At 45.9% G+C, this 24,427-nt stretch overlaps 1 protein-coding gene across 2 annotated transcripts in view; it reads left to right on the forward strand.

Annotated features, from left to right (window-relative positions):
• Positions 1-278: 278 nt before the first annotated feature.
• TLE5 (TLE family member 5, transcriptional modulator) overlaps positions 279-24,427 on the forward strand; it is a 30,884-nt gene continuing 6,735 nt past the window's right edge. Inside the window, exons 1-6 of one of the 2 annotated variants that reach the window (XM_081960401.1) lie at positions 279-811; positions 9,224-9,321; positions 10,988-11,051; positions 17,381-17,425; positions 19,893-19,955; positions 21,359-21,433. In XM_081960401.1, the coding sequence (XP_081816527.1) occupies positions 785-811; positions 9,224-9,321; positions 10,988-11,051; positions 17,381-17,425; positions 19,893-19,955; positions 21,359-21,433 (372 nt within the window). In that variant the 5' untranslated portion in view covers positions 279-784. The remainder of the gene's footprint in view (positions 812-9,223; positions 9,322-10,987; positions 11,052-17,380; positions 17,426-19,892; positions 19,956-21,358; positions 21,434-24,427) is intronic. The other variant, XM_081960400.1, reaches the window with a different exon arrangement.

Genomic DNA, 24,427 nt, shown 5'->3' on the forward strand with positions numbered 1-24,427 from the left:
AGGGGAGGAGGGGGGCGATACGCGGGACCGACCCCCGTCCACGCACCGTTGCAAAGAGGCTTTCCTCCCGCGGGAAGGGCGCGAGGCCAGGCCACGCGGCGTCTCTAGCTCTCTCTCTTTCCCCCCCCCCACTCTTTTAAATCCCCCCACCTTTTTTTTTTTGCATCCGCCTGCCGGAACGCGCACACAGCCCCGGGGAGGGAGGGAGGGAGGGAGGGGGGCGGGGCCTGGGGGGAGGCGCGTGCGAGGGGGGCAGGGAGGCGGCGTGCAAAGGGCGGGGCGGGGGGGGGCGCTGGGAAATGCAGCGGCGGAGCAGCAGGTGGTGCTGCCGCTCAGCCGCAGGAGCGAGCGCGGGGGTCCGCAGCCGCCATTAGACAATAGGAGCGGCGGCGGTAGCAGCAGCAGGAGCGAGCCAGAGAAGCGCGGGCGAGGCCCGGGGAAACTGCGCCGCTTTGCCCTTCCTGTCCTTCCGGCCTTTGCAAAGGGGAAAAAACAAACAAAAAAGCCCGGACGGGCCTTCAAAGCAGCCGCAGCAGCAGCAGCAGCCTCCGGGGCCTCCCCGCTTTGCAATCCCCGCCGCTGCTTTCTCCCTGCCGGGACTCCGCAGACGACGAGAGGCGGCACCAGCAGCTCCAGCTCTCGGCGGGGTTTAGCCCCACAAAGGCCGCTCGGGTGCGAAGTCCGCCGCCTGCGCTTCCTCGGCCGCCTTTGCCCGTTCGGGGGGCGGCTTGCAGGCGGGTGCAGCGGCCGGCTGCCTGCCTCCGGCTCCGGCTGCCCGATTGGCATGATGTTTCCGCAAAGCCGGCACTCGGTAAGAGGAGGGGGAGGAAGAGGAGGATTGGGGGAGGGGGGGCTGGATGGGGGGGGCTGCTTGCTCGGGGCCCGGGGAGGAGCGTCGTGGGAATGCGGGAGGGAGGGGGAGGTTGGGTGCAGGAGGGGGAGGGCGGTCAAATACCGCGGGGTGCCTTGAGAATCGGGGACCCTCGTGGGGGGGGGAATCTCGGATGGGAGGCCACGGACCGTCGTGGGGAAGGAGGAGGGAAAAAACACGAGTGGGGGGAGGAAAGGGGGGGCAGAGGGAAAAAAAGGCGGAGGGGGCAGGGGAGCATGGGCATCGGAGTACCCAGAGTTCGGGGAGCCCCCTCCAATATTAAGCGTGGGTGCGGGGGGGGCATATATTGGAGATTGCAAACCGTGATTCCCCCCCTCTCCAGTTTTGCAAAGGGGTCTTTGGCATATAAAGGAAGGGGAAAGGCAGGAGGGAAGGGGGCGCTGGGGAAGAGGGAAAAGAGGGTTGGGGGAACCAGGTGTGGGAGATGCAGCCAGAAGGGGAAGGGGGGTTTCAGGGGAAGGGGGGTTCCTCTTGCAGGAGATATTTCCCCCCCCCTTCCTAAAAACAACAAACAAAAAATTCTTAATGGGTGGGTGGGTGGGGGAAAGCCACTGAATTGGGGCATAGAAGGAAGGGCGTGGACCTGGGGCTGGTGAGAGAGAGAGAGAGAGAAGAAACTTGGGGGGGGGGGAAGGACACCCCAGTGATGCCCCCCCTCCAGTCAAAGATGAGGGGAACAGGCCTGGCTGGGCAGAGCCTGGATGGAAGGGGGGGCCAAGGAAAGTGCATGGAGCCCCAATGGTGGCAGGGTGAGTGGAGAAGATGAGTGTGGGTCAAGAAACTAGTCCTCATTGAGGAGGGGAGTTCCAGTTGGGGGTGAGAAGGTGGGCTTGGCAGGGCCCGCGGAAAGTTCCATTCAGGGCCGTTAATAATGGGAGGTGGGGGAGGGGTCGGATGGGTTTGAGAGTAGGAAAAGTAGGATTGGGTTGGAAGACATGAACGGATTTGCAAAATTGGGGGGAACCGGAAGGGGCTATATAAATAAATTAAACTCAGTTTCTTTCTCTCCCCCCCCCCCTTACTTTGCACTCTGATATCTATGGGTCGAAAAATAGATGAAAGGAAAACAGGATCTCCCCCTTACAATGAAACACACACACACACACACACACCCCGAAACAGGCCGCCTTGCCCTCTGCTTGGTGGGAAATGAGCCTCTGCAGGAAAGGGGGGGGGGGAGAAAGCGGATTTTTATAGGATGTAAAAGAGTAGAATGATTTTTTTGGGGGGGGGGAAGGTTACCAGATTTCCGACTACAGGAAAGCAGGTTTTAATTTTGCTTTTCCAAAAGAGAAGGCCCGGGAAGCGAAGTCTTGGTTTGTGTCCCACCCACTCAAAAATTTCCTTGTCCAAAGCCCCAGGTCAACAAACATGGTTAAGATTGCAAGTGTTCGCCCCCCCCCAGATTGTACTGTTGTAGTGAAGCTGTTTGGGATCCCTTCATGGGCGATACAGCAAAAGTCGCCAGATCCTAAAAAAAATAAAATCCGGCTAATTTTGTGTAGAAAAACCAGGAAGGAAGGAAGAGCTGCCTCGATGCTGAAGATTTTTTTTCCCAAAGAGAAAAAAAGAGATTTTGTAGACATGATTGAAGAACGCCTCAAAAAGAAAAGTTTCTCTGCCATCAAAATGGATGCATTAAATAAATGAAATTAATGCATGTGTAGCATTCTTAGATGTGTTTGGATTGGCGATGCCCACATCCTATTAAGCCAGGGGTGTCCAAACTTGGGAACTTTAAGACTTGTGGACTTCAACTCCCAGAATTCCCCAGCCAGCCATGCTGGCTGGGGAATTCTGGGAGTTGAAGTCCACAAGTCTTAAAGTTCCCAAGTTTGGACACCCCTGTATTAAGCCATAATGGGCTTTTCCCCCCTTCCGATAACCTGAACACACAATCGTTTGCGATTTGCACTCTTTGTGTTACAACTTAACGGTGGGTGTTGTTTGGACACTCCAATTGTGACTAATTTAACAAATTTGTGTTAAAACAGCCTAGGGATTACAAGGAGGCCTGCAACAGTGAATGGGGGTAGATGAGGGGAAATATGCAAGTTGTCCTCGATTTACGACTATTAGTTTAGTGACTGTTCAAAGTTACAACAGCGCTTAAAAAAGGGACTCATGACCATTTTTCACACTTACGACCGTTGCAGCATCGTTTACCTTTGGATGTTTGGCAAAGGGTTCGTATTTATGACAGTGGCATCTCGTGATCCCCTTTTGCAACCTTCTGACAAGCAAAGTCAATGGAAAGGCCGATTCACTTAACAACGGTGTTACTAACTTAACAACTGTCGTGATTTTCGCTTAACAAATGCGGCAAGGAAAGTCGTAAAGCGGGACAAATCTCACAGATTTCTCTGACAGATTGACAGATTTCTCACTTAGGAATATAAACATTGGGCTCAATTGTGGTCGTAAATCGAGGACTAGATATAATACTGGTGTTCACCACCCAAAACAGGAGACGCACCAATGCCCCCCCAAATCACTAATTGTTGCAATTTCTAAAGGCAGATGGAATAGCTGGATTGCTGAAATCTGATGCTTCCTTTAAAACATCTGTTTGCAGCTGTTCAGATACAAAACTAATGTATCCAGGTGGACCTGGATTATATCAAAACAAATCAAATTACAATGTACTTCTTAATTTAAGAACACAATTGAAGCCAAAATATCTGTTGCTAAGCATGGCCGCTGTTAAGTGAGCTTTGCCCCATTTTTCGACCTTTTTTTTGCCGCCGTTAAGTGAATCATGTTGTCCTTAAGCGAATCTGGCTCTCCTCCTTTGACTTTGCTTGTCGGAAGCCGGCTGGGAAGGTCACCAATGGGGATCACATGAATCCTCCCACTCCTACTTGGACAATGCAACCGTCATAACTACGAATCAGTTGTCAAACTCCCAAAATGGTCATAAGGGTGAAAAGTGCCATGAGTGTAACTTTGGTCACTAAAGGAATGATTGTAAGTTGACTGCCTTTAAAAGGTCTTTCAGCCAAGAGTTTTCCAGCCTGAGCCATTGGCAGGGGTGAGACTTCTGTTCCACTAATTCCCCACCCAGCGTGGCCAATGGTGGAGAATTATGGGAGTTGAAGTCCACCTGCCTGGAAGTTGGGAAACGTAGTTTTTAGGATATTAAAAAGCCTCAGATATTTCTGGGCAATGTGGTGAGCGTTTTAAGTAGCCACTTATGGATGGACAACTGCCTGTATAACAACAACAACAATAATAATAATAACTCCATCAAACTGTAGAAGAAGAAAAATGAAGTTTGAATGATGATGTGAACCAAAGTACAGAAAAATTGCTGCAGGATGTGAAAACAGAGAACAGTATAAAAACAACAGAAACAAAGGCAGAATATAAGGAAAAACAGCTGGATGACAGATTAAACAGATGGAAAACCAAAGCTTTGCATGGACAGCACTTGAAAAACATTGAAGGAAAATGTGATGACAACTTGACATGGACAAGGCCTAAGATGGGAACTATCAAGAAAGAAGAGGAAGGTTTAATACTGGCTGCTCAAGAACAAGCACTACAAACTAATGCCATGAAAGCGAAGATACAAAAATCCACTGACAACCCAAATTGCCGACTTTGCAATAACAAAGTCGAAACTGTTTCGCATTTAATATGTGAATGCAGCAAAATTGCACAAACTGATTACAAAGCTAGACATGACCGAGTTGCTAAATTAATCCACTGGTCATTATGTAAAAAATTACCTGCATCCAGAAAATCATGGGAACATAAAAAGTTATCGAAAATGAGAAGGTGAAGATCTTGTGGGACTTTCGAATACAAACGGATCGTCTTTTGGAGCACAGCATGCCAGATATCACGGTTGTAGAGGGCCGAAGTGTACAGTTTATTGATATCGCTGTTCCTGGAGATGCCAGAGTTGAAAAAAAGAGCTAGAAAAAATAATGAAATATCGCGACCTGGCCATTGAAATTACCCGGCTATGGATGAAGCGTGTAAGAGTGATACCCATTGTCATCGGGGCACTTGGCACCATGTCCAAGAATTTTACAAGATACATCCACAAATTGCAGCTTCCTGCAATAACACCAGCGGAACTGCAAAAAACTGCGCTACTCGGAACATCTTATATTTGAAGAAGGTACTTGGTTGATACCTAGGACGCTGGCAGCAAACCGTATCAACCATTAGCACCAGTCACTGGTATTTGTAATGCATTTTTGAATGTTCAGTTGGCTGAGTTTGATGTTTAATGAATAAAGTATATAATAACAACAACATTAATAATAATAATTTAGCCAAGACATTGGTATGCAGTTTGGAATTGACAAATGTGCAACAATGGCAACCAAGGCAGGCAAGGTCCTAGAAGATGATGGAATACAACTTGAGAATGAAGAAATGATAAAGGCAGTAAAACCAGAAGAAGGCTACAAGTACTTGGGGATTTTAGAGGCCTCTGACTTAATGCATAATAAAGTCAAGGAATTAACCTCAGCCAAGTACATTTGACAAATTCGCAAGATATTAAAGACCAAACTGAGTGGAGGAAACATCATAAAAGCCGTAAATACCTGGGCTATACCTGTGACTCGATACTCTGCAGGAATAATTGACTGGACCCAGATGGAGTTGGACAATTTGGACAGAAAAACAAGGCAGCTTATGACAATGAATCATGCTTTGCACCCTAAAAGTGATGTTGACCGATTATATCTACCAAGAGCAGAGGGTGGTCGAGGACTCCTACAAGTAAAACAGACTGTGGAAGAAGAAAGACACAGCTTGAATGATTACATCCAGAAAAGTGAAGAACCAATGATTAAGGAAGTAAATAAAGGAGGCCTTTTGAAGACAATTAAGTCGAAAGCTGAATACAAAAAAGAAGTAATTGAGAGGCGAGCTGAAAATTGGAAAAGCAAAGCTATGCATGGCCAATACTTGAAAAGTATTGAAGGCAAAGCTGACCAAAAACTAACCTGAAACTGGTTAAGATCAGGAGTACTGAAAAAAGAAACAGAAGGCTTTATTGGCAGCTGAAGAACAAGCCTTAGCCACAAACTGCATGAAGGCAAAAATTCAACATGTTACCACCAACAGCAAATGTCGCCTCTGTAATGAGAAAGATGAGACAGTCGACCACTTGATCAGCGGGTGCAGCAAAATTTCACAAACTGACTACCTACAACGCCATGACCGCATTGCTAAGATTATTCAGTGGAAATTGTGCCAAAAAGTTTGGATTTGAGTACAACAAAAACCACTGGGACCATCAGGTGGAGAAGGTTTTAGAGAATGAGAAAGTGAAGATCTTGTGGGACTTCAGAATTCAGACTGACAGGCACTTGGCTACAACACACCTGACATAACAATAATTGAAAAGAAAAAAGTATGGTCCATTGACATTGCAATACCTGGTGATGCACAAATTGAAGATAAACTGCAAGAAAAAAATCACAAAATACCGGGACTTGCAAATTGAAGTTGAGCGACTGTGGAAAAAGAAATCATGTGCTGTCCCGATTGTAATTGGAGCCCTTGGAGCAATACCTAAAGGGCTACCTCGCTATTTGGAAATTCTAAATTTACCTGATTTGAACATTCTGACTCTACAAAAAACCACCCTACTTGGAACAGCTTATATCCCCCGACGTTACCTTAACAGTTCCTAGGTCCTTGGTTAGGACTCGAGCTGTTGAGCTACCAACCAGCCCCAAAGGCTGTGAATCTCACCAAAGATTAACCAAATAATAATAATAATAAACTTGACAAAATCACCATCAGTCAAATGCAAAAAGCTGCACTGCTTGGATCTGCACGTATATTACGAAAACACGTTACGACGTCCTAGGCCCCCGGGTGGGGCCCGACTAGTAATCAATGCCAAATCCGGCGAAACAACTGGCCGCTGTGATACAATCGTATAATAATAAGAATAAACAGTGATACCCATTGTCATCGGGGCACTTGGTACCATGTCCAAGAATTCCACAAAACACATCAAGTTAATTGCAGCTTCCTGCAATAACACCAGAGGAACTGCAAAAAACTGTGCTACTTGGAACATATATTTTAAAAAGGTACTTGGTTGATACCTGGGACGCTGGCAGCAACCCCGTATCAACCATTAGCACCAGTCACTGGTATTTGCGACACATCTTTAAATGTTCCCTTGAACTGAGTTTTATGTTTGATGAATAAAAGAAATAATAATAGCCAAATTTCTGTCAGTTCTGTACAGGTAGCCTTCAATTTCTATTAAATATATATTTTTATTATTTTTACATTTAAAACAATGCAATGCCGCGGAGTCGGAGTGATCGTATATTCACATTATGTACAGCTAGTTTCAACCATTAACAGTTATTCTACTTAATACATTGTCTGTCCTTCTGTTTGATCACAATATATACATTTGTTCCAGTCTTGTCATCTTAACTTATACCAATCATAAAATCTATTCCATACCTCAAAATATTCTGATTCCCCTTTATTTTTAAGTTCCAAAGTGAGCCTATCTGCTTCTGCACAGGCCAACACTTTTCTGATTATATCTAGCTCTGATGGTGTATTTTCTTTTTTCCAATGCTGTGCATAGGTTATACGCGCTGCAGTTAGTATATGTATGATTAGATATTCAATTTCCTTCAATTTCTGACCACAATTGGGATTAGACTTCTGTCACTAAGCGGTGCAGGCATGAAGCAAGTTGCGTCCTATTGTATGAACCTTTTGCCACAGTTGTTAAGCAAATCATTGTGGTCATTAAGTGAATCCAGCTTCCTCCATGGATTTTGCTCTCTTGAGAGGGTTACAAATGATCCCCAAGGAATCTGAAACCACCATAAATACAGGTCCCATCAATATACCAGGTGCCAAACCATTGGATTTTGATCACATGACTTGTTGGGATACTACAACGGAATCGTAAGTGTGAGGACCGGTGATAAGCCATTGTTGTAACAGACATTTGTGACTGCCATCCAGAGTCCATTGGAGTTGGGAAGGACCAATAAAATTTAGAAATAATCCAACCCACTTGAGGGCAGCAAAGAGACCTTTCTGGATCTCTTTGCTGCCACCTGGTGGCCACAGAGATTATTGCAGCCCGGATGGATACACAATAAAGTAAATGCATCGCTTTACACAACAGGTGAATGAGTTGTGTTTGTTTGATTAGATGCAGTCCAACCTGCAGGTAGAAATTTCCCCATTTTAGTGCTCACCCCATGTATAAAATTTATTCCTTAGAAGGAAAAAGGCATGTCCCCAAACGGCTTCATTTTCTGACATTGATGAAGAGGAAGAAAAAAACTCAGAAGTTGAGTTTCTTTCTCTGAACTTGCCAACAACTCCCTCCCCCCCCAGTCGGAAATGGTACATCCCATAGTTACATGCAGAATACAGGTGCTCTTCGACTTACAACAGTTCACTTTGTGACCGAAATTACAACAGCACTGAAAAAAAGTGACTTAGGACCATTTCTCACACTTACGACCCTTGCAGCATCCCCATGCTCGCACGGTTTACATTTGCAACTGACGTTTATGACGGCTGCAGGGTCACACGGACATCCCTTGCGACCTTCTGACGAGCAAATTCAACAGGGAGTCACTTATCAACTGTCGTTATTAGCTCAGCAACTGCAGTGATTCACTTAACAAATGCGGCAAGGGAAGTTGCAAAATGGGGCAAAACTCACCTGACAAGATTTCTCACTTAGCAGCATCAATTTTGGGCTCAACTCTGGTCGTATGTGGAGGATCACTTGTAGGCCTGAGGTCGGCTCTATATTTTATTCTGCATTTATTTATTTGCTTGCTTGCTTTTCAGGTAGCCAAAATATTTGTTTTATTGTGAGATTTATCTGTGTAACTCAGGGCAGCTCCCATCTCCTGTTTCCCCCGTAACAACAACCCTGTGAGGTGGGTTAGGCTGAGAAAGGGATTGGCCTAAAATCCACCAGCTCCTAACCTCTTGGTTTTCTAGTTCAAAATCTTCACTGCTAGTCCAAACCGGTTCTCAAAATGTTGCTGTGTAAAATGTATTGAGGACTGGTTCTTGGATTATGTCGAATAATAGCTTGAGTAGTCTCATTAAGCTGAAACCAGGCAAACCACATCATAAGGTAGGGTGTAAACATGATCACAGTACCCCCTAAACCACCCTTTATGCCATTTGCTCGACAGTGCAGTGGACGGTTTCTTCGGGGAGTCTTGAGGACTAGCGTCCTGAGCAGGCAGTTAACAATACGCTAAATCAAGCACAATTAAAAGCAGGCTCCTAGGGTCGTTTTTAATTGGCTAAAAGGATACTTCTCTCACCCCCCAAATTCTGTTTCAGGCTTCTTCTCATCTGCCTCAGCAGTTGAAGTTCACAACTTCCGATTCCTGCGACCGGATTAAAGATGAATTCCAGTTGTTGCAGGCCCAGTATCACAGGTAAATCGGCCAGTTTTCCCCAGTTTTCAGCCCGCGGTGGTGCGAACGACGATTTCTAGGCCAGGATGTGGGAGCTGGTGAAATCGAAAAGAAGGTTGGATCCCATGGGAATAAACACTCGGCGTGATGGATCGCTGAGGCATGTATTTGCACAATTTTTGCTTATGAAGATCGCAGCAATGCACAGTCTTGGTGCGGTGGTGTTAAAATGTCACCGGGAGATCTTATAGGCCAGGGGTCCCCAACCTTTCGCACCTCAGGGATCACTAAATTCATAATTTTAAATCCCACGGACCACTAATATGATCTGCTTAATGACCGGCTGGGTGGGCGTGGCTGGGTGGTCACGTGATTGGGTGGGCGTGGACAAGTGGATGTCACTCGTGTTGAGGGGCACCTCGGCGGTCTCTACTCGCCCGTCCCTTCCCAGCCCCTCCTCAACATGCCCGCCCGGGCTCCTTAGGACCCCAACAGGAAGCAGTTGCTGGAGCTAAGCAGCCCCCATTGAGAAAGAGTTGGCAAAACGGCTCAGTTCAAATTGGATCTGGCCGAGAAGGAGGCTCAGCAGAAGCACCTCACTGAGGACTAGGAGCATGGGCTTTCCAAGCAGAGGGAAGACCTGCGGGAGTGCAAGGCCAGGTAACGACGCCTGGAGGCTCAGCGGGCTGAGATGGTCAGCCAGTTCCAGGCCATGATGCAGTCCCCCTGGAACGAAGCCCTCCAGCTCTTCCCCACCAGCGGCTCTTCCCTCCAGCCTTCACCCAAAGCCCCCCACCAGGAGGCTGAAGCAGACCCCAAGTTGGAATTCCTGTCCCCCTCCGACCTACACAAAAAGACCCCGAAGGGGGAGACTCCCTGCAGCAACACAAGCTTTCATTGCACGTATCCATCCCAGGGGTCGTAGTTTGAGGACCCCTGATTTAGTGCAATATAAAAAATGCAAATAATTTTTCTGCGGACCACCAAAATTTTCTCGCATCACCAGTTGGTGACCGCTGCTGTAGAAGAGGGTTCCCCATCCTCAGCAACTTCAAGACTTCAATTCCCAGAATTCCTCAGCAAGCTTATGGTTTGATACCTTAAATCAGGAGTGGGGATTCTGGGAGTTGAAATCCACAGGTTGCCAAGTGAAGAAGTCCCCATTTGAAGTCAAACACTCTTACCAGTCTCTTGCAGATCATCCAGAGATTTTTCTCGGAGATCCAGTCTGATCTCCGGATCTGCTTCCTCTCTCTTTCTGAGATCCCTTTTCTATGTATTTTGCAAAGGACTGCAGAACCCACCGTTATTTTGCAATCATCTGAAACCCTGAAAATCTTCATTGTTTCATCCTTAACATTTTTAAAAAATCTGGATGCAGTTGGAAACGGAGGCATATTTAATAAACTCCATTCTGGGTTTTTTTTTTTTAATAAATAACTTTTTTTAGAGAGGAGGGTGTGAGATCTCAAGGTCAGAAACAGGTGCCCGAGTTTCGATCACCCGACTGGCAGATGCTACAATGGTCATAAGTGCGAGGACTCCGTTGCCGGTCACTTTTTTTTCAGTGCTATTTGAAATTTGGTCACTGAACAGAAGCCGGGCAACGTTTCCAATAGCAAAGAAGCCCCCACCCCCACTTCATCTCCCCGTGCCCACCGACCCAATTTCCCTCTCTCTTTAACAGCCTGAAGTTGGAATGCGACAAGCTGGCCAGCGAAAAGTCGGAGATGCAGCGCCATTACGTGATGGTAAGTTTCGCACTCGCGATCGGTGGGGGGTCCTGCCAAGAAGAGTAGCGAGTCCCGTGAGGCAAAGCTGCAAATGGTTCCTCCTCCCCCTGCAAACCACACACACACCCCATACATAAAAGGGGCCGGGGGAACAGCCCTCTCTTTTGTAAACCAAAGCGGAGCTCAGGGCCCTCTGTTCAAATTCAGGTGACAGGAAGCTCAAAGCTTCTATAAGCCAAATTTCCCCCACGCCAAGGAATCAAATCCTCTGAAGGTAAAGACTCTTACTCCCCCCATCCCCAAATTACTGCCTTGGTTGGATTCTGTAGAGATTCTCAGTCATCCAAGGTCAAAGTGCTTTTTTCAAGAGGCAACTGGACCCTCTTGGTTTTTTTTCTTTTGAAGACGTTTCCCTTCTCCTCCAAGAAGCTTCTTCGGGTCTGACCGGATGGTGGGGAATTGAAGGATTTATGCTCCTTGCAGACAGCTGGTCGTTTGCATCCTTTTAGAGGGTCGTTGAGGCCACTTGGAGGTTTATTTGTGTCTTCTTTAAAGATGTTTCACTTCTCATCCAAGAAACTTCTTCAGCTGTGACCGGATGGTGGGGAATGGAAGGATTTATGCTCCTTGCAGACAGCTGGTCGTTTGCATCCTTTTAGAGGGTCCTTGAGGCCACCTGGAAGTTTCTCCGTGTCCTCGGGATCACCTGAGTTGGTACTCCTGGTTCCTGTAGTCTGCAATTTTTTTCTCTGGAAATCCATTCCTACTTCCACACTATTCAAAGGGTCTTCATCTCAGTTCGATTCTGGTTCTGGATTCTTCCCCTCCATCTAAAAACCCAAGTCCATTTTAATTTTATTTCTTTATTAAAGTTAGATACTACCCATCTCATCAATGAGCAATTCTGGGGGTTTCCTTTCCCTTCCCTCTTCCTTCCTTCCTTCCTTCCTTCCTTCCTTTCCTTCCTTCCTTTCTTTCTTTCCATCCTTCCTTCTTTCTCTCTCTTCTTTTTTTATTTTTTCTATTTCTTTTTCTTCTTTTCCCGTCTGTCTTTCTTTTTTCCTTCCCCTCCCTTCCTTTCTCTTGAGGACTTAGAAACTTAAGAACGCCCTAGCGAGATCCCCAAAGCGAGAACAAGGATTCTGCTGCCTTCTGGAACGGATTCCTTTTGTGTCCTCTCCATGCAGGCTCTTATCGTGTTTTGGGGTTTTATTTTGGGGTTTGTCTGTTTTTTTGCAAAAAAAAAACGAGGCTTGACTGTTTTGCATAAGTCACCCAGGCAGCTGTATTCGTCCCTGGCTTATTTGTTTTATTTATTTAGCTTTTATCAGGACACAGTTAGCTGGCTCTCCTTGACATGCCGGTTGGAGGTGGCCAGCTGTGCCTGTTGCTGCGGCTGCCAAAATTCAAGGTGATGGATGTCGTTAGCCTTGAGTGAAACCAGTTCCCAGGCCTTCCAGAAAGAGGCTGCCGCACCTTCTCTGGCGCACAGAGATAAGGCATAAAAATGCTTTGTATTTCCTAGGAAATTCAATTAAAATTAAAAGGGCAAAAAAAAAAAAGTTCTTGTAAGCACATACTAACCTTTCGTGAAAGCCACAAACCACCTCCTGCGCCCACGTCTTCCATTTAGAATGCCATTTAGTGAGCCAAACCCTTTGCCTTGCCAAGTTTCTAGTCCTTAACAAGGAGTGTTTTGAATTCTCCCGAGGCCTCCAAGAGCAGTTTAAGGCGGGCCGGAATGATTGAATTCGGTTTTGGGTGGGTTTTTTTTGCTTCATCCCTTCCTCAAGATAATACCAGAGGCTCTAAATCAGCCTGGTGGCAACTCAAATAAATGTGTGTGGTTGCAAAGGGGGAGTGGGGAGACATTTTGGCTCCCTCTGATGCTAAGAGGATTAAAATGTGCGGGATTGCTGTTTTCATGTTAATCTAGGTCAGCGTTTCGGCTCTTGGGCCCCCTTCCCAATTTTGAAAGTCATGGAGGACCCCAAACAGAGCTTTCGTTGGCATAGGTTATATTTACAGTGTTAAAAATTAAAATGGACCCATTCGTAGAAAATTTATTTATTGAATCGGCTTCAAACGACAAATATGAAACTCATTGGAGGTTGGCATCAATGAAATATTTCTCGTGGGAAAAAACCCTGTTGGTTTTTAAAAAAAACCAATGGAAAAGCTGATGACCTTTAAAATTTTAACAATATTTTTAATATCCAGCAAATCATTTTGATTTTGTGTCCGTCTGTCCGTCCCCGAATTTTGGGAGCTGTCCCGGGCTCCTCAAACCATATAACAAACCCCATTCTACTAAGTTGGTCCTCTACTTACGATCATCATCAAACCTAAAATTTCCATTGCTAAACAAGACAGTTGTTAAGTGAGTTTTGCCCATTTGACGACCTTTCTGGCCAGAGTTGTTAAGTGAATCACTTCAGGTGTTACGTTAGTAACATGGTTGTGAAATAAATCTGGTTTCCCCGTTGACTTTGCTTGTCAGAAGGTCGCAAAAGAGGATCATATATGACCCCAGGGACACTGCAGCCGTCATAAATACGAGTCAGTTGCCAAGCATCTGAATTTTGATCATGGGGGATGCTGCAATGGTCGCTAAGTGTGAAACACGGTCCTAAGTCCCTTTTTTCAGTGCCGTGATAACTTTGAACGATCACTCAATGAAGTGTTGTAAGGAGCTTTGTGAAAATCTCACAAATTACTTTTTTTCAGTGATGTCATAATTTTGAACAGTCACTAGGCAAATAGTTGTAAGTTGAGGACTTGCCTGTAGAAGGGATACATTCAGGCTTTGACTACAAAACCTGAATTTTCTGGGCACAAGATTTTGGAATTAATATTTCTCCCTGCGGTCTACGACCGTGAAGGTAACCCCTTGAGTTGTGATGGTAATAAAATTGCAAACAATTTCATCGTATACATGATGTACTATGACAATAAATGCTATACTATACTAATGGAGCCTGCCCACCGCAGTCATAACTTGGGGCAGTAAAACAAATGGATTGTGTTATCTCATGATTTCAACACCTTTTCTGTGATGTCATTAAGCGAAGCACTGCAGTCATTAAATGAAGGCCACAGTCATGAAAGCAACTCATGATTCACTCTGGTTTTTGGTTTTGCCAAAAATTAGAAGGAAATGCCGTGTTTTGCCCAAAATGTCACAAAAAATAGTTATGTGAGCCCAGGACGCTGCAAATGGCCATAAATTCAGCCTGGTTGCCTGAATAGTCACTGTGAGTGGACATAAGACTAGGACTAGTGGTATATTAATTTTGATCATCTGTTGCTGGTGATTTTTTTTTCTTGCTTAAATGTGTATGTTGCTCAAGGAACAATTTAATGAAAAGCAGAGAAAATATTATTCTCAGTAAATGAATGGACGCAACAGAGGTTTTGGGTAGAGAAAAGTTTTTTTTTTTTTAATGCCTTAAATTCCTTTTTGGTTTGCTTTGGAAGGCAGAGATATGATCAAACCGAATTCATCCTGATTGTGTCTAAAATCATGGCTTGGTCTTAACTTGGTTGGAAGCCTTCCAGCAGGGTCTGCAAAATTACGTATAGAACATATAGAATAACAGAATTGGAAGGGGCCTGGGAGGTCTTCTAGTCCAACCCCCTGCTTAGGCAGGAAACCCTACACCACTTCAGACAAATAGTTATAAAATATCTTCTTAAAAACGTCCAGTGTTAGAGCATTTACAACTTCTGGAGGCAAGTTGTTCCACTGATTAATTGTTCTAACTGTCAGGAAGTTTCTCCTTAGTTCTAAGTTGCTTCTCTCCTTGATTAGTTTCCGCCCATTGCTTCTTGTTCTACCCTCAGGTGCCTTGGAGAATAGTTTGACTCCCTCTTCTTTGTGGCAACCCCTGAGATATTGGAAGACTGCTATCATGTCTCCCCTAGTCCTTCTTTCTCTTAAGCTAAACATACCCAGTTCCTGCAACCGTTCTTCATATGTTTTAGTCTCCAGTCCCCTCATCCTCTTTGTTGCTCTTCTCTGCACTCTTTCTAGAGTCTCCACATCTTTCTTACATCGTGGCGACCAAAACTGAATGCAAATATTCCAAGTGTGGCCTTACCAAGGCATGATAAAGTGGTATTAACATATAATCTTGACATCTTAATTCCCTTTCCCAAATGCAATTTGGGAGAAAGGAGGAATTGCCTTCTCTTAAAGCAAAAGCTGGCTTGTGGGCGGGGGCCAAAGTCAAAGTGGGCGGGGCCAGAAGCAGGGGTCAGCGTGGCCAAAATCAATAATGCACGCATTATATACAGGTAATCCTTCACTTACCACCACAATCAAGCCCAAAATTTCTGTTGGTAAACAAGATAGTTTGTTAAGTGAATTTTGCCCCATTTTATGATCCTTCTTTCCACAGTTGTTAAGTGAACCACTGCAGTTGTTAAGTTAGTAACGTGGCTTTTAAGTAAATCTGACTGATGATCACATGTCCCTTGTTGATAGTTGTGAAGTCTTCTCCGACCCATCGCGACCCCATGGACAATGTTCCTCCAGGCCTTCCTGTCCTCTCCCATTCTCTGGAGTCCATTTAAACTCACGCCGACAGTTCAGTGACTCCATCCAGCCACCTCATTCTCTGCCGTCCCCTTCTTCTTCTTTTGCCCTCCATCTTTCCCAGCATGAGGCTCTTCTCCAGGGAGTCCTTCCTTCTCATTAGGTGGCCAAAGGATTTGAGTTTCCTCTTCAGGATTTAGGACCTTCTAAAGAGCAGTCAGGGTTGATCTCCTCTAGGACTGACCGGTTGGATGGCCTTGCAGTCCAAGGGACTCAGTGCAGGAGTCTTCTCCAGCACCAGAGTCCAAAGGCCTCCATTCTTTGGCGCTCAGCCTTCCTTATGGTCCAACCTTCACAGCCATCCATTGCAACTGGGAAAACCAGAGCCTTGATTAGACCCACTTTTGTTGGCAGGGGGATGTTTCTGCTGTCTAGATTTGCCATCTATGTCCCTGGGACCCTGCAAAGATAAATACATGCCAGTTGCTAAGCGCACTTATTTTTATCACATGAAAACAGGGGTGCTAGCCGTAAGTGTGAGAAACGGTCATAAGTCCCTTTTTTCAATGCAGCTGTAACTTTGAATAGTCACTAAATGAACTGCTGTGAGCATTAAGCTAGGCAATTTTTTTTCTTGGTTCACCCATTTCTTTTCCTCGTAAATCTTGTTTCTCCTTTTCCCATTTCTGCATCCTCTCTTGCCCCGACACTCTTTACAGCAAAACTATTTTAAGTGGGGAGCTTTGATTTAACTCCCGTGCCAGGAAGGAATTTTAATTGTGGGTGTGGCAAAATTGCAGGCGTGTGGAAAGGGCACAGAAATTGTATTCTGTGCTGTTACTCTTCCAAAATTCAAAAGGTGTTTTTTTTGTTTCTTGTTGCTGAGAAGGGACTTCCAAGAGTCATTTAGTCCAGCCCTTTGCCAGTGGGCTGGAAAACCAGTTAGCATCTAAAATGGTGGAGTGGGAAGGGACTTCCAAGGGTCATCTAGTCCAGCCCTTTGCCAGTGGGCTGGAAAACCAGTTAGCATCTAAAATGGTGGAGTGGGAAGGGACTTCCAAGGGTCATCTAGTCCAGCCCTTTGCCAGTGGGCAGGAAAACCAGTTAGCATCTAAAATGGTGGAGTGGGAAGGGACTTCCAAGGGTCATCTAGTCCAGCCCTTTGCCAGTGAGCTGGAAAACCAGTTAGCGTCACAATGGTGGAGTGGGAAGGGATTTCCAAGGGCCATCTAGTCCAGCCCTTTGCAGAGGGCAGGAAAACCAGTTAGTGTGATAGAATTGAGGACGGAAGGGACCTTCAAATACCATCTAGTCCAGCCCTTTGCAATGGGCAGGAAAACCAGTTAACGCCAGAATTGTGGAGTGGGAAGGGACCCCTAAAGGTCATCTATATTCCACCCATTTGCCACTGGGTAGGAAAATCAGAAAGTATCAAGAGTTGTGAAGGGGCTTCCAAGGGTCATCTAATCCAGCCCTTTGCAATGAACAGGAAAGCTGGTTACTGTCAGAACTGGGAAGGGACCGCCAAGGGTCATCTAGTCTAGCTCTTTGCAATCATGGAAGCTTAAAATCCTCGAGAGACGGAAAATCCACATCTGTTTCTAATCTTGTGGCCCCTGGGCCATTGTTTGCCTTAGAGAAGCTGTGTCTGGCCATGATCATAATATGAATTACTTCTCTTTGTAAAATTGGGAGATGAGTTCAAATCCTGTATGGAGAACTCTAGAAATCAGGAGACAGGCCTAGATTTCATCTAACAAGCATATATTTTAATTCTCTCTCTCTCTCTCTCTCTCTTTTTTCCTTCCAGTATTATGAGATGTCCTATGGCCTCAACATCGAAATGCATAAGCAGGTGAGATTTTAAGATGATTATTCTTTCTGCTGGGGGCTTTTGAGGCCGCCTCACACAGGTAGTCCTTGACTTATGACCTCAATCGAGCCCAAGAACTCTGTTGCCAGATGAGACATTCATGAAGTAAGTTTGCCCCCATTTTACAACCTTTCTTGCCACTGTTGTTAAGCGAATCGCTGCCATTGTTAAACTGGTCGAACGGTGGCTAAATGAATCTATTGACTCCCGTTGACTCTGCTAGGTCGCAAAAAGGGATCGCGTGACCCCAGGACACTGCAGTTGTCATAAGTATGAGCCAGCTACCAAATGTCTTCCGTTTTGATCACGTGACCATGGAGATGTGGTCGTTAAGTGGGAGAAAGTGGCCGTAAGTCGCTTTTTTTCCCAGTACCGTGGTACTGAACTCTGAACGGTCACTTAACAAACTGTTGTAAGTCGAGGACTGCCTGTACCTCAGTGGTGGGTTCCGGATCGGTTGCAACGGAGCCCCGGCGTCCACCTGCCAGTGACGCCACCGCAACGCTCCAGCTGCTCGGCAGAGCATTGCGCAGGCTCTGTATACGCCGTACGCGGAAGAACTAAAGGCTTTAAACGACAGGTAAGGAGCTCGGGCGGGCCCTCCAGAGCACCGTACCAGAACGGTACCCGGTGCTCCGGGCAGGCTCCGGTATGCCCGTACCCCCGGGGCGTACCACCTGCAACCCACCACTGCTGTACCTGCAGCTGAAGCAGGAGTGGGTTTTTCTTACCTTCTCTCCTCCTTTGAGGAGCATTTTAGGTCGGCCGCTACGTGCTGTTTTAGATTATATCCAGGGCCGCTGCCCCACCCCTTCAACCAAGCAGAGCGCTTACAAACAGCCCGGCGCGCCTGCCAGACACTCGCTAAATATAATTAAAAATTCATTGAAATGACGTTTAAATTAAATTGCAGCTAATCCGATTTGTTCCTCCTGCGTGTCATCCTTCTACCTGCTCTGACTTCCTTTTGCAAAGATCTGCAGGCTGCACCTGGTCTTGTCAAAGATGCCGTGCTAAAGGCAAACAGATTTAATTAAAAGCCAGGTTTATTAGCTCCACCCAGCTCGTTTCCTTGTTCTTGTCTTAATATTATTATTATTTTAATTGAGATGCAACTTTAGGTTACTGTGCATCCCAGGAATGATTAACCATGGCTCCTTTAAGACCTCTGGATTTCAACTCCCAGAATTCCTGAGTCAGCCATGCTGGCTCAGGAATTCTGGGAGTTGAAGTCCACATCATGCTGGCTCAGGAATTCTGGGAGTTGAAGTCCACATCATGCTGGCTCAGGAATTCTGGGAGTTGAAGTCCATGTCATGCTGGCTCAGGAATTCTGGGAGTTAAAATGTTCATTCCTTGTAAAATGGCCATAGTTACCCACAACTGGTGTAGCCTAGTAAACTTCTGCCAGCTCTTGTAACACCTGTTGTTAAACCACGAAGCTGACTGCAATTTTTTTTGAGAAATTACCATGACGTTGAACTTGTGTGAAGTAACAATTACAATTCCCATACCCCATTCTTAGGAGTACCAGAATCCCCCAAAGACTCATTTCCCCTTTTCAATGGGAACATTGGCAAATTACACTTAAGTCACTAACTGCATCAGTGTTTTTCAAAATGGTGACTTTAAGGTGGGTGGACTTCAACTCCAAGGATTCACCAACCAGTGTGCTTTAAGATGGGTGGATTTCAATTCCCAGAAATCCCAAACCAGTGTGCTTTAAGATGAGTGGACTTCAACTCCCAGAACTCCCCAGCGAGTATGCTTTAAGATGAGTGGACTTCAACTCCCAGAACTCCCCAGCGAGTATGCTTTAAAATGGGTGGATTTCAATTCCCAAAATGCCCGAGCTAGTATGCCTTAAAGTAGCTGGACTTCAGCTCCCAGAATTCCCTGGCCAAAATGGCTGACTGTAATCCTGGGAGTTAATCCACCCATCTTCAAATCACCAATTTGAGAATGGCTACATAATCCCCACCTTTTCTTTGGCTCTGGCTCATTTTTACCTCCCAATCGATTTCATTCTGTTTAAAACTGGCATGGGCCACCTAGCACCACGGACCTGCACGCATTCACACAATCCATCCTCCACGAATTGGGTGATGGTTCGAAGTATTGTGTGAAAACCACAAACCCAAGGAATGCCCCGTGATGCGTCTGGGTAGTAAGGCGGAAACGTTGCCCATCGTTCGGGAAGGAAGCGTGCGCCAACCATCGCACCATGCGAAAGACGCAACCCGCACACGTTTTTTGTCATTTGCAGCCTGCCCGACAAACGCTGTTGATGTCCCTTGCAAAAGGCTGCCGTGTTGTCATTGGCTTTGGAGTTTGGGTGGATGCTGCCACATAAAACACACTTGCACATCGTGTTTTTGTCTCCTCCTGCCAAGCAGCTGATTGAAGTACCCTTCTCCGGGTTAACCTTGTGTGTAATCTTCCCTTTCAGGCTGAAATTGTCAAGCGGTTGAATGGCATTTGTGCCCAGGTTTTGCCATACCTGTCGCAAGAGGTACTGTAAATTCCCTTTTCTTTGCTCTGGAACTTTCCTTTTCATTCCTTTGATTTTTGTTCATTTACATCCCATCTTCATTGTTTCTACAAATAACTCAAGGCAGCAAAAATATCCAACATCCCTTCTTCTGGTTTTCCCCACAACAGGAACCGTGAGTGGCCCAAATTCACCCTGGCTTTTATGCCTAAGGTGGTGCTAGAATTCAACAGTCTCCTAATGATTGGCTCAAAGCCACCTAGAGGGCTCTCATGCCTAGAACTCACAGTCTCCTGGTGATTGGCCCAGAATCACCCGGTTGGCGTTCATGCCTAAGGCAGGACTAGAATTCATTGTCTCCTACTGAATGGACCAAAGTCACCCAGCCAGTTTTAATGCTAAGGCAGAACTAGAACTCACAGTCTCCCAATGATTGGCCTAAAGACACCCAGCAGCTTTAATGGCTAAGGCGGCACTAGAATTCACCTTTTCCTGGTGATTGGCTCAAAGTGACCCAGCTGGCTTTCATGCCTAAATGTGGAACTAGAACTCTCTATCTCCTGGTGGACACTACAAAATAACCCAGCTGGCTTTCATGCCTAAGTGTAGAACTAGAACTCACTATTTCCAGGTAGACAGTCCAAAATCACCCAGCTGGCTTTCATGCCTAAGGTGAAACTAGAATTCACGGTGTCCTGGCGATTGGCTCAGCATCACCCAGCCACTTTTCATGCCTAATTTGGCTTTGAAAAACCGGGTATCTCTGCTTGCCTTAATTAAGGGACTTGTTTGCCCCACTATCTGAACCTTCACCCCTTCAGATCCCCCCCCCCTTCCCTGCTTCAGGTGAGGAGTGTAGGGTGCCTTGAGAAGTTCTCGGATTATAATGGCAGACATTTGGGGAGGTGGGTTCAGGCAGGGTCCCTCTTGAGGACATAGATAACGGTGTTTCCTGGGACCTTCTGGTGGAGGTGAGCAAGGAAGAATTGGCAGAATAATAACGCTACAAGGCAAAGATAGGAGCTAGCGTCGTCGTAGGCATCTTGGGTGCAGTCCCAAAAACATCCGGAGCATCTCTTGACCATCATCGGCATTGACAAAATCCCCATCGGTCAATTGCAAAAAAAGGCAGCTTTGCTGGGAACGGCTGACATCCGGCTTTCAACACCATCCAACATTCCCCATCTGCCCCATCCCAGGTCATTTGGGGAAGGACCCCAGAGGGGGACCGAAAGTGCCAAATCCAGTCCGAACATCCGGATAACATCTTAATAATGGAAATGACGTTTTCTGGCACAAATTGGCTCATCAAACCGTACTGCCCCCCCCCCCTGTCATTGATCCTCCTGCAGATTGGTTCGTATCATCTTCTAATTTTCTTCTTTTTCTCCTCCTCCTTCCCCCCCCCCTCCTTTGTCCCCCAGCATCAACAGCAGGTCCTTGGAGCCATTGAGCGTGCCAAGCAAGTGACAGCCCCCGAACTGAATTCCATCATCCGGGTCTGTGATGCTCTTTTTGTTAGAATTGATGGGAGGAGGGGTGGGGTCTTGGGGATATAACCATTCGGAGCGCTCCCCATTTTCATACATCTTCTTGTTTGATGGGCACGTGGCTTTGTTAATTTAGAGCAGTGGGGGGGGGCAACCAAACTTGGCCACTTTATAAGACTTGTGGACTTCAACTCCCAGAAGTTCCCAGCCAGCATGGAATTCTGGGAGTTGAAGTCCCCAAGTCTTAAAAAACAGCCACGTTTGGAGGACCCTCCCCCCTTGTGTATAGATAGCCCTCGACTTACAACAGTTCACTTAGTGACCGAGGTTACAACAGCACTGAAAACAGTGCCTTACCACCATTTTTCACGCAGTTTTTAACAGCATCTCCATGGATTTAGGATTCGTATTTAGGATGGTTGCAATGTCCCAGGATCATGTGATCTCCTTTTGTGACCTGACAAGCCAAGTCGATGGGGAACGTTGTAAATAGGAGATAAGCCTTGGTGGCGCAGTGGTTAGAGTGCAGTACTTGTTAAGTCTATCCCCGTTAGGAGACTAGAGTTCAGCTGCGGAATGTAGTAACGAATAAGCCGTTGAATAGTCACAGCCACCAAAGTAAAACAAATAGCTTTACTTGCATAACAAAAATAGGATAAATAGTCTCCAAACAGACTATAAGCAGTCTTGAAGTTTATACAGTCTATTTACACCTCGTTGAAGTTAAAGTTGCTCAACTCACAATTCACCATGTAGACAGGTAACTTAGTTACAGACTAGCCACCATCCAATGCACGGTCTTCTCTCTAATACAAAGCTCATACAGTACTGCAGGCTACTTCTGCTGACTTCTGGCTGCCTGCAATTTGGCAGTTCAAATCTCACCAGGCTCAAGGTTAACTCAGCCTTCTGTCCTTGGTAAAATGAGGACCCAGATTGTTGGGGGCAATCGGTTGACTCTCAACCGCTTAGAGAGGGCTGTAAAGCAGACAGGTTAGACAGCATCACCACCAGATGGATTCGTAACTGGCTGACCAACCGCACTCAACGTGTAGTTCTCAATGGAACGGCATCTACATGGAGGGAAGTATGCAGTGGAGTACCCCAAGGCTCTGTTTTAGGCCCAGTACTCTTCAACATCTTCATCAATGATTTGGATGAGGGAATAAATGGGGAACTCCTCAAATTTGCAGATGACACCAAGCTGGCAGGAATAGCCAACACTCCAGAAGATAGGCTTAAGATACAGAAGGATCTTGACAAACCTGAACATTGGGCACTATCTAATAAAATGAAATTCAATGGTGAAAAGAGTAAGGTTCTACATTTAGGCAACAAAAACGGAATGCACAGGTAGAGTAAAGGTGGTACCTTGCTCAACAGTAGTCACTGTGAGAGGGATCTTGGAGTCCTAGTGGACGACCATTTAAATATGAGCCAGCCGTGTGTAGCAGCTGCCAAAAAAGCCAACACAGTTCTAGGCTGCATCAACAGAGGGATAGAATCAAGATCACGTGAAGTGTTGATACCACTTTATAAGGCCTTGGTAAGGCCACACTTGGAATACTGCATTCAGTTTTGGTCACCATGATGTAGAAAAGATGTGGAGACTCTAGAAAGAGTGCAGAGAAGAGCAACAAAGATGATTAGGGGACTGGAGACTAAAACATATGAAGAACGGTTGCAGGAACTGGGCATGTCTAGCTTAATAGAAAGAAGGACCAGGGGAGACATGATAGCAGTCTTCCAATATCTCAGGGGTTGCCACAAAGAGGAGGGAGTCAAACTATTCTCCAAGGCACCTGAGGGTAGAACAAGAAGCAATGGGTGGAAACTAATCAAGGAGAGAAGCAACTTAGAACTGAGGAGAAATTTCCTGACAGAACAATTAATCAGTGGAACAGAAGTTGCCTCCAGAAGTTGTGAATGCCCCAACACTGGAAGTCTTTAAGAAGATGTTGGATAGCCATTTACAATACAATACAATACAATAGAGTTGGAAGGGACCTTGGAGGTCTTCTAGTCCAACCCCCTGCCTAGGCAGGAAACCCTATACCGTTTCAGACAAATGGCTATCCAACATCTTCTTAAAGACTTCCAGTGTTGGGGCATTCACAACTTCTGGAGGCAAGCTGTTCCACTGATTAATTGTTCTGTCAGGAAATTTCTCCTCAGTTCTAAGTTGCTTCTCTCCTTGATTAGTTTCCACCCATTGCTTCTTGTTCTACCCTCAGGTGCCTTGGAAAATAGTTTGACTCCCTCTTCTTTGTGGCAACCCCTGAGATATTGGAAGACTGCTATCCTGTCTCCCCTAGTCCTTCTTTCTCTTAAGCTAAACATACCCAGTTCCTGCAACCGTTCTTCATATGTTTTAGTCTCCAGTCCCCTAATCATCTTTGTTGCTCTTCTCTGCACTCTTTCTAGAGTCTCCACTAGTTTGTCTGAAACGGTATAGGGTTTCCTGCCTAGGCAGGGGATTGGACTAGAAGACCTCCAAGGTCCCTTCCAACTCTGCTATTGTATTGTATTATATAAGTCTAAGGGCTATTGCTAAGATGGTGTCGTATCCCTCCCCCTCTGTTGAGAGAGGAATAGTCAATTTTGACATAGAGGGCCTCTTTTGACCCCTCTTTCAAAGTAGACAAAGTCCATATTCTGGACAGATGACCACTGGTTTGAAAGAGGTCAACAGCCCTCTCTCCACAGAGGGGGAGGGATTCTCCTGTTTACAACACAGACCAGTTCCAAGAAGGCTCCACATTCATTGGCACTACTCAGGTGATCTTGAGGGCACAAGTAAACCTCCCAAGTGACCTCAACGACGCTCTGAAAGAGTGATAATGGCCAGGTGACTGCAAGAAATATTAGTCCTTCCAACTTCCACCACTCAGTCAGAACTGAAGAAGCTTCTTGGATGAGAAGCGAAATATCTTCAAGGAAAAAACCCCGAATAGAATAGAATTCTTCATTGGCCAAGTGTGATTGGACACACAAGGAATTTGC

The sequence above is a fragment of the Natrix helvetica genome, assembly GCF_964273705.1.
Source record: "Natrix helvetica genome assembly, chromosome: 1".
Taxonomy (NCBI): Eukaryota; Metazoa; Chordata; class Lepidosauria; order Squamata; family Natricidae; genus Natrix; species Natrix helvetica.